At 37.0% G+C, this 14,744-nt stretch overlaps 4 protein-coding genes across 4 annotated transcripts; all 4 read right to left on the bottom strand.

The window, feature by feature from the left end:
* Positions 1-70: 70 nt before the first annotated feature.
* Positions 71-1,339, bottom strand: LOC132200799 (uncharacterized). The gene is made up of 9 exons (XM_059626529.1): positions 1,217-1,339; positions 1,080-1,166; positions 913-1,012; positions 828-856; positions 741-776; positions 565-685; positions 427-506; positions 338-374; positions 71-283 (listed from the first exon to the last, which is right to left on the bottom strand). Exons 1-9 carry the CDS (start codon positions 1,286-1,288, stop codon positions 159-161), a joined length of 687 nt encoding a protein of 228 aa, XP_059482512.1. The 5' UTR covers positions 1,289-1,339; the 3' UTR covers positions 71-158.
* Positions 1,340-1,467: 128 nt separating this feature from the next.
* On the bottom strand, positions 1,468-6,100 carry LOC132200052 (cysteine dioxygenase type 1). The gene is made up of 5 exons (XM_059625231.1): positions 5,838-6,100; positions 3,234-3,351; positions 2,775-2,919; positions 2,554-2,723; positions 1,468-1,869 (listed from the first exon to the last, which is right to left on the bottom strand). Exons 1-5 carry the CDS (start codon positions 6,035-6,037, stop codon positions 1,837-1,839), a joined length of 666 nt encoding a protein of 221 aa, XP_059481214.1. The 5' UTR covers positions 6,038-6,100; the 3' UTR covers positions 1,468-1,836.
* A 1,345-nt stretch (positions 6,101-7,445) lies between these two features.
* On the bottom strand, positions 7,446-12,462 carry LOC132201504 (DC-STAMP domain-containing protein 2-like). Its single transcript, XM_059627708.1, has 12 exons — positions 12,252-12,462; positions 11,717-12,003; positions 11,472-11,631; positions 11,041-11,304; positions 10,354-10,573; positions 10,080-10,233; positions 9,854-10,022; positions 9,753-9,781; positions 9,365-9,587; positions 9,074-9,311; positions 8,784-8,990; positions 7,446-8,727 (listed from the first exon to the last, which is right to left on the bottom strand). Exons 1-12 carry the CDS (start codon positions 12,460-12,462, stop codon positions 8,499-8,501), a joined length of 2,391 nt encoding a protein of 796 aa, XP_059483691.1. The 3' UTR covers positions 7,446-8,498.
* A 93-nt stretch (positions 12,463-12,555) lies between these two features.
* On the bottom strand, positions 12,556-14,298 carry LOC132200471 (ubiquitin-conjugating enzyme E2-17 kDa). Its single transcript, XM_059625955.1, has 4 exons — positions 14,208-14,298; positions 14,004-14,084; positions 13,746-13,950; positions 12,556-12,845 (listed from the first exon to the last, which is right to left on the bottom strand). Exons 1-4 carry the CDS (start codon positions 14,249-14,251, stop codon positions 12,720-12,722), a joined length of 456 nt encoding a protein of 151 aa, XP_059481938.1. The 5' UTR covers positions 14,252-14,298; the 3' UTR covers positions 12,556-12,719.
* Between the last annotated feature and the right edge of the window lie 446 nt (positions 14,299-14,744).

The raw sequence follows: 14,744 nt of genomic DNA, 5'->3' as shown, positions 1-14,744 counted from the left end.
ACCTGCGCGGAAAATTCATTTTTATCTACTGTTATTTTATGTTGTGAAGAAAAAATTCAAAAATTTTCCCTGCTGTTCAAATCAATCAAATTTTATTTTGCAATACATGTTGCAACCGACAAAAGACAAAAACATTAATGAATTTTCCGAAGAAGAATTCAATTCTTTTTATTCTGCTTGGCCGACTCGGCCTTTTGTTCACTTTGCTTGTCCGATGGGTCTACCAGCGGCTCCCACGGGTCGCACGACGCCACATCCTTAAGCATTTTCTGACATTTTTTTGCTGCACGCAAAGAAAAATTGAAATTTTGCTAAAAGGTATCGAAACTTGAATTACTGTCTTTGCTGTTCATTTTTGGCGTTGACGGGCATTCCTTGCAATTAAAATTATTATTTTAATAGAAAAATCTAATGAATCTCTCTCACTGTCAAAGCGAATTGGTAAAGGCAAAAAGCGTAATGCAGGTTTGACATTTTACACTCGCCCTCGGTTGTGATTTTTGCAGCTTGAAAATGAAATCAATTGTACTAAAAATATTACTTTTATTTTTTTTTTAAATGTACTCTTTTGCCTGGCGGTGCAATTTGCGAACGCCTCGGTGATTATTGGTTGCCAAACTTTGTCCGCCTTCTCCATGAACAGATTCTCGAGTGCCTCCAGGTTGGCGTAACCGTCGCTCGACAGCTAATTATTTCGTAATTTTAATAAATTTTCTGACTGAAGAGAAATGTTTTCTAACCATCGAGCGATTTCCCAAGAAACAATCCAACACGCACTAGATTTTTTTTTTCAATTAAAAAGAAAAAACGAATTAAACAAACCTCACAGCAAAAGACATTCCTGGAATCCTCTTGCCTGCGAGAGCAATCAAGATTTAATTTTGAAATAATCACAAATTAATTTTCAATTACCATCTTTGCCTTTTTTAGTCTTTTTCTTCAAGACCGAAAGACAACTGCTCTTTTCCGCCTCCGGAATTGCATCAGGCAAAGTGCAACAAGAGAATGATTTCTATAAATTCATCAAATCCTTTTCCAATCAGAATTTAATCGATAACGCTGTAAGAAATATATCAAACACTGATTGAATTCCATGAGCATGATTTTGGTTGGGCCGCCCGACGTGACCTTGCCAAAGCGTCACCAAATAGGTCAGAGGCGAAAACCTAAATTTTCTTTTACAATATATTATCCTTCGGAAAATATAATTTCGGACCTGCTGAGAGAGGAGCACAGCCACGAGGGCCACAATCGAAATCTTCATCATGACTGCCGTGAAAATTATCATCGAACTTTCCAAGCCGATGATATTAAATTGATGGCAAAGTTTTCCCGAATGAACGTGTTCATACTTCCGCAGAAATGCACGCCGGACGCGCGCACAAGCCATCAAGGTTTTATTTTCCTCTTCGTGCCACAAAACAGTAGCGACAGTGGAATTTAAATTTAAAAGCAAAAAAATACAAATTATACGCTTTTCTTGAATTTTATTTTCGTTTACATTTCAATTTTATAAAAATATAAAATATATCTTTAAAAAAATCATACAATCAACCAATCAATCTTCTATTCTTGTAGATATTTACATTAAATATTTGTGACTCACGATGTTCCCCGCACTCAAACTTGTCTTTTGTATATAAAAATATGGGTTTAATAAAATAAAATAAAATGTCAAAAAAGCGCACCCTTATATGGTGCACAGAGAGGTGGTTCATATTTTACTATCGGTCGCAAATGCAGTCAATATGATTAAAAACTACTTATTTACAAAGTTAGTCATTTAGGCGTCGTTTTGGCACTCAGCTGCGAACGTAAGCGTCCGGTAAATAAAAATCAGTTGTCCTCCAGTTTATGCGATATCTCCAACTGCAAACAGAAATTCACAGGTTTTAATCTTTTTATTTTGATGCAAGATAGACTTTCGCCAACTTGAACTCAAAAATATTGAAAACTCTTCTCGCTGTCAAGTCGCAAGGATTTGTCAGAATTGGACTTTTGAATTGTGCTTATCTTAATGGCGTATAGTGGCGTGTTCTTTACAAAAAAAAAAAAAAAAAAAAAAAATGTAGACTGCACGAAAATCCCAAATGTTCCTAATCCAAAGGATCCAAAGTTTAATTAATTAAATTTGAAGATAATATCGTAAAACGATATACAAAGCAAATTTTGCATTTTGCTTTGTACATCGATTAAATCGTGTTTAAAATTTAATTTAAGTAGATATTGATATTGCTAATCACCTAAATAAGTTTTTTTATTGATTAAAAAAATTACGCAATCTTTGCAAATTTAAAAGAGAAAATAGGTTCAAAAAACTTTTCAGCACTTAAAAAAAAAATTAAAGGAATTTGTTTAAATTTGCACATTTTATTTTCAAATCCGAAATTTAATTTTGAAAACCATTCAACACTCTCTTTTGCTTTTGATTTGGATCAAATCTTCACAATGCAGAACATAATATTATCTGTTTAAAAAAGTCAGTAATTCAATTACGTAAAATCACTGTAATAATGAGCGAGTTTACCATAATTATTAAATAAATTGGCTTACCTGGTTGCTCTTGGCGCCGTACTTGGACCAAAAGGTGACGGGACACTTGCTACTCTGGCCGGTGCGGGCGTTGAAAACTGAGCACGCTTTGAAGGGCGGGCAGTAAAGGTGAAGACTGACGGCGCGCTCCGTGTGGCTCGGGTTCTCCACGCGGTGCAGCCCCAACGAATCTGAATTCCATAAGGTCACTTTCAAGATGCAATTGAAGAAAATAAAATTACCGTTGATGTAGCAGACCTGGTTGACGCACAGGTCCGTCCTGCCGACCTCGCGCATCTCCACGATGTCCTCGTCCTTGATCACCGCGCCCTGAACCTGGTTCGTCGGCCAGTCGAACCGCACCTCGCACAACGTCCCTTGCAACATCTGTTATAAAATATAAATAATATTAAAAATAAAAAAACGTCTTAATTATTTCTTTGCAAAACTTGCTTTATTCAAAATATATTATTTTCTGAACCTTTTAATGTATTACTTTTTTAAATAAAATTTTAAGCCTTTTTTATATAAAAAAAATCAGAGGAAAAAAGCATCAATTCATTTGCATGTTGCTATTTTTATTTTAAATTTTTATTAATTAATGAAGACTTAAATGTTATTTCTGCTCTAAATGCTCAGCTCCTTGCGTTAATACTTTGAATAAAAATATCGTTCCACTTATAACTTCTGGTCATACTCACTTTCATGAAGCAATGAGCGTCCGCGTGGTCGTGGATTGCCGAGCCGTGACCTTCGCCCCAGCACAGCACTATCAGGTTGTACTTGCCGTTGCCCTCGTCCACCAAATTCCGCGTGTACCTAAAACCAAATGAGACACAAATTAAATTTTTTTTATTCCAAAGTATAAATAGTTTTTGTATCTTCTTTTTCATTTAAATCACTTTTAATAATAATTAAATTTTTAATTATTCCTCACTCGTCTAGAGTTTAAACACCTGTGCGACCGTGACCGCGGCCAGCTGAAGGGAACGCTCGTTTACTTTACTATTTCGAAAAGCACTCGATTCTCAATCTGGTTCGATCCCGATCGCGCCGGCCCCTGGAAATACATAAAAACCAAACTGCTGACCCCTGCTTTGTTTTTATCTCGCAACTCGCGCGGTATGTTATTTTATAATCGGCGTCGACTCTTATAAGAGCCGCCCTAGGGCCCTTTTTCTCGCGGCGAGAGTTTCGCTTTCCAATTTTAATTGCGTCTCTCCAGCCTAGGGCTTAATTGTTGCACTGTTACTATTGATTACATATTCAAAGGCCCTTCTTTCATTTTCAATGAGGAGAGGAAACATAGTGCCTTGATTACGACTTTGGATAATTCCAAATGAAGGAAGAAAAAGGCAAAATATTCCGATTTTCTACGAAAGTAATGCAATATAATAATAAATCAATTCAAATTTAAACATTAGTTAACCATTTTCTTTTTGATGCTTTTTCACTTCATGGTTTTGTTTAATAATAAAAAAAATTATATATTAAATTAAAAAATTCAATTCATTATTTTGTTTGTGCCAAAATTAAATGAAAAATAAAGGTGCGCTTGTATTTTTGGCCTGTAATAATAATAATAATAATAAAACAACATTATTTTTTTTTTCAAATTTTATATTAGTTTTAACGTAACATGTTTTTTTATACTAGTCTTTATGTCTACCCTCAATTGCCTATATTGTTTAAGCCAAGTTTCTTGTTCTGATTTCTCTGTTTAAATTGCGTTTTGGTTCGACGCACATTATTTCTCTCTCATCTCGAAACAAACGGTGATAAGAAAGCGTATTAGCCTCTGAAAGGTCACCCTGTGGACAGAAACTGGTGACCAGCGGGGCAGTGGAAAAGTACCGACCGCGCGCGACCTTTCCAGTTCATCACAAAAACGAAATTGCGTCGAGATGCAAAAAATATAGCCGATCAGAGTCGAAAGATTGCAAAATGCCAGCGAACTCTCTAGACTTTCCTCCTCAATTTTACAAAAAAATTTGGAACATAAATTAAACTAAGCCCGAAAGCACTAAATTTAATTCCACACGTGGAGTTTATAGTTTTTGCCAAAAGAAAACAATTGATGGAAAGGTCCAAGTTTCGTTTCTTATCAATACAAACAAGTCTTAATTATCTGTATGATGTTACCAATGGACCTCCAAAATTTACAAAAGAGATTTCACGCGATAACGCATTCAAGGGAATCCCACAAGAGTTTGGACCACTTCTCCACTATCAGCAATTTTCTTTCTCAATTATGAACTCGTCAAAAAATTGAGGCCCACCTGACGAGGAGTTGGTCAGCGATGGCGCAGATGAAAAAAAAAAATTATACCCTAATTAAAGAGCGGATCGCAAACAGGAGCGCGGAACCGGTTGGCAGGAAAATTGTACGCAGCAAATATCCGATCAGGAGAGTCTTGACGTCAGAGACAAGCCCTCCGCAGGTGCCTCTCGACCTCGACCAATTGGCCTCTAAGACGTCACTCAAATTCTATGGATTTTGAAGCGTAATTTTTGCAAGACAACAAAACTCATGGACGAATGTAAAAAATTAAAATTATTTGAAGGAGATGCAATAAAAAGCAGGATAGAAATTTCAAGTAAAAACCGGTGGTAATAAAAATCACTTAAGAGACGCCAAGGGCCAAACCCAGTATTTTTTTTTACATAAATTTGCCATTATTTTTACGATCAGAGCTAAAAAAAATTGTACAAGGAAAATTTCTCAGGGAAAAATCTTTAAATTTGACGGGAAAAAATTAAAAACAAAAAATAATAATTAAAATAAGGCAAGTCACAAACAATTAAATTGAAGTTAAACTATTCCGTCAGCATTTCTTTCAATAATTAACTGTAATTAACGTTTATGTCCGAAGTTCTTCAATTAAAATAAATGTTCAGTGCGTTTCTTATAAAAAATCCGAAAAATCAATATCATTGATTCTCAATTAATTTTTTAATATTTTTATTCACTGGACATTTAGAGTTCACAAAAATTAATTAAAATCATTAGCGATTAAATTAACTAAACGTTCAGTGAACGCTATAAAATAACAATAGTAAAAAATCTCAAAATTTGACTACAAAATAAGAATTATAAAACAATAATTAATTTAAAAAAGATAAGTGAAATATTTTTATAATTTAATTCAAGAATCCCTGGCATTCTTAGTTCATTATTTTCTATTTGAATGAAATAATTTACTTCCATTTTTCTTTCTGAATTGTTTATTATCAATTTTAAACAAAATTATCACTTATTAATTTCTGAAATTTCAATTATTTATTTTTAGCAGATTGTGACTCACTTGAATCTGTCAAACTTGGCGTATTTCTTCCACTCCCTGGGGTCACTGCGGTAGGCGAGCATGAGCTCCCTGACCTGCTCGACGTTGACCGAGTCCTGCGAGAAGAGTTCGCGCAGCCCTTCCTGCAGCTGCTCGAAGGTGACCGAGTTTTTGTCCAGCGTCCTGCCGAGCACCTGTTGCTGTTGCGTTTGCGTCTCCATTCTTTTATCTCAGCTCTTTCTTGCTTCCTTTTCCGTTCGCCACTGATTGACTGGACGCACGGATGGGCCGGCAAGACGTCGGCGGACGGCGCCCCACTCCGCGCTGCCCAACCGAATTTCTCGCGCGACCCCCCTGCTCTTTTTTTCTCGACACTTGATCAACGGCTCTCTTACACTTTTATTATCGCTTACCTTGTGCTTTTTGTTAATTTTTTAGGGGGAATTCCGAGCGTTTTCAAGAAGGCCCTTCTTGTCAGTCAAAGGTCAATCGTTTTGTATTCAAACATTGATAATAAAGTAATGTAAAATTTATTTATTTATTTTTAATTTACATACTTTTATTATATTGTTGTTTGTTTATTTCGCTAAAAATTTGATCAGTCTCTCTTAAAAATAATTTTTTTTCAAGAGAAATTCTAGGTTGATTTGAAGTTAAAATTAGCAGCTACAAATGATGTTATCAAATTAAAAAAATCTTTGCTGCCTACCTATTTTTTTTCTGAAGTGAGAGGAAAATCCCAGTTCAAAATTTTTGTTATCAACACTTTCAAGAGCATATTTCTTGAGAAACATTTGTTTATGTACTAAACAACGCACTTCAATACAAATCTATATATCATTGGAAAACCACACAGTCATTTCTTTTTAAAGATTTTTTCCTTAAGGTGTTATCCTCTTTTTTCGGCTGGGAGGGCAAAAGCATTTTTTGTAATAACAAGAGTAAATATAATAAAAAATATACTTTGAAGGTCGTTCTTATTACAACCATTATTTATTGTTTGGTCTCTTGCAAAACTGAAATACGCACAATTTTTAAGAAAGAAAACACTGCTGACTTTGACTACATATTTCATCTCAATCAACACATGTCACGTCGCAAAGATCGATCCAAACAACCTTCGGTTGTATATTGGATTGGAAGGTGAAAGTGCAGCCAAAAGTAGTGTGGCACGCACTAAAATTCCTCACAATAAGTGGCATTTTCGGCGTTGCCTGCGGCGGTGTTTTCGTGAGGGCGATGACTCTTGCAAAGCCTAAATTTTAGCCATTTCGTTGACAGCTCAGGGCCCAACAGACGATAAGGACTTAAATTTAAAAAAAATCCACGTCCAAAGTTTAGTTGACGTGGAACTAAAATTTTATTGCCATTATTTTCAAAATCAATACCCTTGTGCAGGAACAATTTAAAAAAATAATTGTCAAATATAATATTATTTTAAATTCAATCTTGCATTGGCTTTTATTTTTTTCACAGTGAAGTAATGAAGGAAATTTAATAAGATAAATCAATCAATCTCTAGATTTAATCCTTCTCTGAAAATTTTTGAAGTGAAAAGATTTAAATCCGCACTGGATTGATTTTTTAAAAGTATCTTCGTTATTTAATATTATTGACATGCTATTTATTTTCTTGCAAAATTTTATGCATAAAAATTGTGTAAATATTTAATTAAAAAATAAAAATAAAATTCACAAAGGGAATTTTGCTAACGTAAGAGTAAACAATTGCCTAAGGATGGGAGAATTTATAGAATAGTAGTTTTAATTGCTGCTCTGGATTGTTTGTACAAAACATTAATCAAAATGCAACATGTGCGGCCGCGCGCGCGTTTGTCCCGTAATGAGATGCGGCCAACCTGTCTGTCAAGAATAAACACGCTCGCTCTCTCTGGACGGAAGCTGAATCAATCGATTATTAATCGGAATTGCTTGCAAACCGCTTTACATCTTGCGACACGCAAACTTCTTCATAATAACTCAGTCAGTGGTGAAAAACCTTATTATGGCTTTGATAAAATCGACCTGCGACCTCGGGGCATGGACGAACAACGTCACAATTCGCGATAGCCTATCCGCTTGACCTGCGATTGGTCACAAAACGCGATGATACGTGTCGCAGCCTTGATTTCATCTTGAATAAGAGGAAAATGTGTTGGGTTTCCATTCCATTGTTATTGGAGGGAAAAATAAAATGTGACGCCTTTGCTATTTGTGTAGGTCAAGATCACTTATAAAGCGTTGAAAATTAAAAATAAATAATAAGGAAATTCATACACAATGGGAAAAAGATCTGGAAATTTTGTGTCACAATATATTATTTTACTTTTTACTTGTACATCTTGTGAGAAAAATTAAAAATTTTTTCAGATCAGTGCTTAAAAATAAATTATTACTCAATGCAAATTTCATGATTTTTTAGGATAAAAAAATCCTACAACTGAAACTGAACTGAAAAAGTTTTTATTAATAATTTTTTTAATTCGATTTGGATGAAATTTTTAAACTTTTAAAAAATATTTTTTTTTTTTGCCTCAAAATGATGATTTTGAAATGATTCATTAAAATAATTTTAGTGGTGATTTCATATTAAGCCACTTTAGCAAGCTAGTTTGCTGAGCAAGGATGCAAAGTTGCAAACTATTTCTGAATTTAAAATAAAATCGTCAAGTTTTTTTCTTCTTCAAATTGGCCACTTCGGCGTCAAGGCCAGCAGCAGTCGGCCCGTTTCCTCGATCGAATTTTCCACAGCAACCATCAGTCGCGAGACGTAGTTGACCTCAACCGACGAGGCTGCCTCTTCATCTTGCTTTGGTTCTTCAGAATTTCCAACTTTGGATTTGTCTCCCAAGCTGGAATCAGAAATTGAAACTTCCTCTTCATCTGCTGGCTCTTCTTCTTCATCGGAGCATCTTTGATTATTTATTAGTCAAAAAATTACAGACAAAAAAATATATATATTTTAAACCTTTCGAGGACGAGCCCTGGCACGTCGGGCAACATCAGGTTGTCCTCGCAGACGACACACACGTTTCTGCGCTCGCCATAGCAGCGTTCGCAGTAGACGGCGTTGCAGCCGAGCGCCTCACACTCAAGCAGACTGTCGGTGGCCAGGGCGCACACAACGCAGTGTGGCCGCGAGTGACCTCCGAAAACCATCCTGGCCAACCAGAACCTTCAAAATTTATTTTAAAATAAAAAAAATATTAATTTTTTTTATAAATAATTAATTTAAAGAACTATTTGAAGTTACTCAACCTGTCCCTGAGTTTTTCAATCAGGTCGCTTGGTTTGAGGGGTTCGACGTGTCTCCTGGCGCCGGCCAACCTGGCCAGGTCGCTCAGGAAACCGCCCCTCTCCCTCAAGATGTGCGCACAGAGCCACACTGCTCGCGCCCTGGCCCTCTCAGGGTAGTACCTGTTGAGCACGTGCGGCCGCAACCTGAGCACGAACGGCTCCAAAAGGGCCAACACCCACGCGAGCACAATGATGCTCCCTGAAAATGACCCGATTCAACAAAAGCATTTGTGTTTTCATGGTCTTTCTGACCGATTCGCAGGTAGAGATCAAAGTCAGGTTGGATTGGCTGCGGCAAACAAGAGGCGGGGTTCAGCTCGGCCAGAAAGTCATGGTCTTCGCGCAGAGGGGCACTTAAGGTGTCGGAAAGGTTGCGGAACATCTCGGGGATCAGACCCTGACCTTCCACTTGCAATTTTACCGCTGGAATTTCTGAAAAATAAAAAAAGATATAATCGGAAATTTTATATCGCAGCTACTTTTTAAATGATACAAGTACTGGAAAGTTTCCAGTTAATTATTAAAACAATTTAAAATAAATTAACTTTTAAAACTTCAAATGAATGAGGGCCTAAAATAAAAATTGAAATCATAGATTGAAAACCTATGTATAAATTCATATCAAAAGTTGCTTAAAAACCAACTTTGATATGGCTGTCGCTAAGATAACTGAAAATTCAGAACTAAGTCAATAATTCTTCAAATTCTTCATATCAAAATTTTTTTCTTTTAATTAACTACCTGGAAAAGTAGTGCCAATGACAGTGTCTCGGCGGATGAGGTCAAGCACCCAGAAAAGCGCGTAGTCACATCCGATCGAGTACAAAACATTCAAAGTTGAGAAGAAAAGGAAAACGAGAGAGCGGAAAAATCGCCGTCTCTCGCTGCGTAGCAACCTGAACTGACCAGGCTGCAAAAAATAAAAATACTATATCAATGTGAATTTTTGACAAAGTAAAAACCGCACGCTGCAGTAGAGCCGTTTTTCCGAGCTGGTGAGCGGCAGGATGGGTGGACTGCCCTGACGAAGGCGCTCCAGATCGATTTCGCGCACCTCTTGCGTCAGGTACACGTTGTCAAAGCGGTCGCTGGTCTTGAACTTCTGATGGTACCTGTACGCTCTGGAAATAGAATTATTCATTTTTCATTCAATAAACCGAGTATTTGTTAATTTTTATCATTTTTATCTGTAAATTTTTCAATTTTAAAAAATTAAATTAAATGATGCATTCTTTTTATACTTGTAAAAGACGACGATCCATGCGAGGCCCAACAGGCCACCCACCAGTTGGTACAGCAAAAGCACAGGTCGGTAAGTGTCCTTGAGCTCAGCTTTCATTTCGTGCAGCATTTCGGCCACCGTCCTGTTGTCCAGGGCGTGCAGCTCGGCGTCAAATTTGTGCTCGTAGTCGACGTTCACGTAAAAAAGCTCGTCCATCGCGTCGAGAAACTCGGCCCGCACTATAAACATTAAATTGATGGAAGAAGGTAAGCAACCCGCTTCACAATCCACTCGAGCCGGTTGACTATCTCGAGTGGCTGCAGGCGCTTTTTTCAATTTATGTTATGAAGATTGGGGAAAAGCCTACAATTTTCAAAACAGGGTTACTTTTATGGCTTAAAATTTGAAGTAAAAAATCTTATTTAATGAAATCATGAACCAAAATTTCAAATGTAAAAAAATATTATTTTAATAAAAGTCCATGATAATAGCAAACAAACATGAATAGGCTAAAGTTTGTCAAAATTCATTTTAGAGGAGCCCTAAAATTTCAATAAATTATTTCTTATCAGAATGAAATAATTCGCCAAGATCCTTAATAAACAGTTATTTCTGAGTGAATTATATGAAGAGAGACTTTTCATCTTTTGTTTCAGTTTTTCTAATTTTTTGGTTTTAATTTTGGTTTTGAAACAAAAGAATTTACTTTTGTCGACGGTGGAAGTGATGGTCTCGGCGAGCGGGTCGGTGGCCACGCAGACGAGCGAAACGGCTGACAGCGAGTTGCAGACGAGCGAGCCGGCGTAGACGACGCTGCAGAGCCACGAGAACGCAGGGCCCAGGGTGGCCGAGCATTCGGCCGAAGTGTGTTCGAAAAGTTGGTAGCACCTCTCGATTGGCGTGCCGAACTCTGAGTTGCACACGCCGACCACGTGCTCCAGCCACGCTACCGACGATTTCAGAACATCACCTGCCCAATTAATTTGTAATTAACATCAAAATTTAAAAAAAAAAAAACTTATTAAATTGTTAGTAGTTGAAATAAATCCATCTAATATTAAATATTGACATTTTCTTCCCGGAATAACTTATTGTTTAATTATAGATCAATTTTTTAAGAACTAAAAATATGCTAACCAATGGCGGTGATGACTTTCTGCAAACCGTTCAGTGCCTCCTTAATCTTGGCTACGGAAGTTTCAATCGCTTGAAGCGCCCTGGAAACGGCCCTTTTTGCATTTTCTGCGGGTCTCTCCACGATATCCACCAACTTCCCAAAGCCTTTACCAGTCAGCTTCTGGCAAATAAAAAAAATTTTAAAATAATTTATGAAAGAAAAATGATTTTATAAATGTATGATTTTTATTTTTTTCCCTACATACCAGTGTGCACGTGAGCGAATGGGCCGTCTCGTGCATGTTGTAGACGGTGTTGGTGACGGGGCCGTTGAGCGCGAGGACGAAGGCGGCGGCGACCAGGGCTTGTCTGCCCCTCTTGGACGCAAACTGCGGCAGCACCAGCAACACGACGCACCTCACCCTTGCCGAAAGGGCTAAGCCGAGGCACAGAAAGGGGGCCAGCAGAACCACCACAGTTGTGGCCTTCACCAGGCCCATCCGCACTTGCACGCTCAACACCATGAGCAAAGCCAAGGACAGAACAACGCCGGCTTCACATATCAAAATTTAAATGTTTGATATTTTTTTTTTTTTATAAATAATTTGGCAATGATCAATTTTAGTTTTATTTTGAAATTCAAAATGTTATATTAGGTAAGTATTATTAGAAGATTTCTTCAGAATATTTAGATTTTGACACTCAAATTATACATCTTTTGTATGACGGAGTTACAATTTTTTAAATAAATTCAGAATTTCCATAGAATAAATTTTCTGGATGTTTCAAATTTAAGTTTACCAAAGAACCCAAGCAGAGATTTGAAGACAAACGCGATGAATTCATTCTGGCAGAACTTGAAAGGTTTGCAGCAGAAGGCCCGAAAGCGTTGGTTGTCCCAGAAGTCCTCGTCCTGCACCACATCCTGAACCCACTGGGCTTTTTGCCGCACATAGTGACGAACCCGCCACAGCAAAATGTGCGACCGAGCCAAGTTCACAAAGTAGCTCATGCTGCCAAGATCTTTTCAAATCGTCAATCGAAAGGCAACAATCAACAATAAGAATTTGCAACAATGAGTTTTGTTTCAATAAAAAGCATTGCATTGAAATTTTATAATGTTAGGATTCCACATAATATTTATTTTATTAATCATCATGATCTTTCTTTCATATCTTGGTTCATCGGGTTTTAATAAATATTTTGACGAGTGCTTAGTGCTGAGAAACAGACAGAATACTTTTCCCCAAGAGAGAGAAAACAGTGCAATTAGTCGATGAACGTCTGCTCGACGCACGCCTTCACCTGCTTCTCGTACTCTCTTCGGTTTTCTTTGTAGAGTTGTGCTGCCATAGAGTTTGCCGGCGAATTTGGGTTTGGATCGCTCAAAAGTGACTGAAAAAAAAAATAGAATTAATACAAAATAGCTCATCAATAAGAAGAAGAAGATTCAGGTTTTATAATAAATTCAAATTGATTCAAATTTGCCCACATTTAAATATAATTTATTAGACGAACATGCTAAAAACTTAAATAAAATTAATTTGAATTTTATAATTTAATTTTGGTCAAAATTTTTATTGAACAATTATCAATTTATAAGATCCATAAATTTAATGATAAATTAAAAAAAAAACTATTTGTTAATATAAATTTTATTTCTTTCATCTTATGGACATTTCTAACAGCAAAATTGCCGTACGTAAGATGGAGAAAAAAATTGGTTCGACTATTATTCTGCACAATTTCAGTTTCAGAGGCAAAACTTAACCAAAAAGATGATGCAAGTATGAATTATTTTTGCAATATGAAATTCAAATATATGAAAAATATTTATAAATTTAAAAAAAAAATCAAATTAAATTACTTTGATTGGCAAAACTGTTTCCCTATTTTATATCTACTGCAAGAAAAAATACTTCACGTTGCCTAAAAGAGCATAAAAGAGTAGTTAATTTTTCTCCTATGTTTAAAGCGAGTAAAATAAAAAAAAGAAGAAATTCAAAACCATGAACTCCTTAATACATTCGAAATACTTCTGGAAGCTGCTCATGACCATAATAGTGGAATAATTAAAGTGACCTTAGTGATCAGTTTCTAGGCAATGAGAGCGAAGGTCAGACCCACAACTGTCCTTTCACTTGCTGATTTTGGCGCCAAGCGGTACTTTTATCGCGGAAACACAATCCAATAAAACTTAACAAAACCTCAAAATTTGGCTTCAAACCGGAAGTGAAAGTATTTTTCTTAATTTCGAGGCCAAATTTGAAATCCTTGGCCAGGTGAGAAACGCACCTGGATAGAGGTGAGTATTGCTGAAACGTCGTAGGTGGGACTCCACCTGTTCTGCAGAATGTCGAGGCAGATGCCGCCGTCGGCGTAGACATTCGGGTGGAACATTTTCGACACGAATTTCACGGTCGGGGGCTTGTTCGGGTACTCCTCGTTGAACTCCATTGTCAGCTTGAACGTGCCGTCCTCGAACGGCGTGTCGCTCGGGCTAGGTCAAAATGAAATTACTCTCAGGTCACACTCGAAGGTGGAAGGACTCACCCGAACATCACAGCATTCCACAGCATGATATTGTTGTCCGTCGGAGCGGCGCTCACCCCCGGAGGAGGGTCTTCCTGTAACCTGAAATCGAGCCGATTCGCCGCATTAGAACGCGCAATTTTCAAATTTAAGAACGCTTGGGAACTCGAACTACTCGCTCGAAGGCCTCAGGGGGCACCAGAGGCCCTCGGAAGGGCCAAATACCTTTTAAAATCGCGCATTAGACGCCGTCGCGCTGGAGTTGACATTGTTTGCAGCTGACACTGATTTTTAGGGGGGTGTGCGCAAAGGAGAAATGCGGGGGACGGGAGTTGACCAATGAGAGGCTTTTAATGAGGAAAGCACTCGCTCTCCTTTGCTTACTACCCACTTTCTTGCAGCTGAAGGCCGATTTGGCAGGGTTGCCGAATTGTACGGGAGAAAAGATTGGCTATCGCTGAAAATACGTCATTGAAATTTAAATTTTCGCCAATGAGGGAACGTGCAAAGAACCAGCAATGCTATGTTCAATGTGCGAATACAACTACATTCTGATTGTTTTATAAAAAAAACTTTGATATTTGATTGAGAAATATTTGCAAATCTGGTGAATAATTTTTATAAAAATTAATACATTAACTATTTAAATGTACTCAAGTGGGGCTAATTTTATGAATTTTATGATTTAAAATTTTAAAAAAAAATACATAAAAACAAAATGGCATACTTTATTTTTCACTATAAAATTTGTAAAAATAAGAT

The sequence above is a fragment of the Neocloeon triangulifer genome, unplaced genomic scaffold (assembly GCF_031216515.1).
Source record: "Neocloeon triangulifer isolate White Clay Creek 2 clone unplaced genomic scaffold, ASM3121651v1 ptg000014l, whole genome shotgun sequence".
In the NCBI taxonomy this organism is placed as follows: domain Eukaryota; kingdom Metazoa; phylum Arthropoda; class Insecta; order Ephemeroptera; family Baetidae; genus Neocloeon; species Neocloeon triangulifer.
This window is presented reverse-complemented; position numbering and strand designations above follow the sequence as displayed.

Bases quoted from the DNA above. Each gene is read 5' to 3' on its own strand.
- LOC132200799 (XM_059626529.1), bottom strand. From the start codon at position 1,288: ATGATAATTTTCACGGCAGTCATGATGAAGATTTCGATTGTGGCCCTC. The intron at 857-912 runs GTAATTGAAAAT...TTGCTCTCGCAG, and splicing joins GACTAAAAAAGGCAAAGATG to GCAAGAGGATTCCAGGAATG. The intron at 777-827 runs GTGAGGTTTGTT...AAAAAAATCTAG, and splicing joins TTCCAGGAATGTCTTTTGCT to TGCGTGTTGGATTGTTTCTT.
- LOC132200052 (XM_059625231.1), bottom strand. From the start codon at position 6,037: ATGGAGACGCAAACGCAACAGCAACAGGTGCTCGGCAGGACGCTGGAC. The intron at 3,352-5,837 runs GTGAGTCACAAT...ATTTGGTTTTAG, and splicing joins GCCAAGTTTGACAGATTCAA to GTACACGCGGAATTTGGTGG. The intron at 1,870-2,553 runs GTAAGCCAATTT...TTCTGTTTGCAG, and splicing joins ACGGCGCCAAGAGCAACCAG to TTGGAGATATCGCATAAACT.
- LOC132201504 (XM_059627708.1), bottom strand. From the start codon at position 12,462: ATGAGCTACTTTGTGAACTTGGCTCGGTCGCACATTTTGCTGTGGCGG. The intron at 11,632-11,716 runs GTATGTAGGGAA...TTTATTTGCCAG, and splicing joins ATTCGCTCACGTGCACACTG to AAGCTGACTGGTAAAGGCTT. The intron at 8,728-8,783 runs GTTTAAAATATA...AAATAATCAAAG, and splicing joins CCAGGGCTCGTCCTCGAAAG to ATGCTCCGATGAAGAAGAAG.
- LOC132200471 (XM_059625955.1), bottom strand. From the start codon at position 14,251: ATGTCAACTCCAGCGCGACGGCGTCTAATGCGCGATTTTAAAAG. The intron at 14,085-14,207 runs GTATTTGGCCCT...GCTCGATTTCAG, and splicing joins CTAATGCGCGATTTTAAAAG to GTTACAGGAAGACCCTCCTC. The intron at 13,951-14,003 runs GTGAGTCCTTCC...ATTTTGACCTAG, and splicing joins TGGAATGCTGTGATGTTCGG to CCCGAGCGACACGCCGTTCG.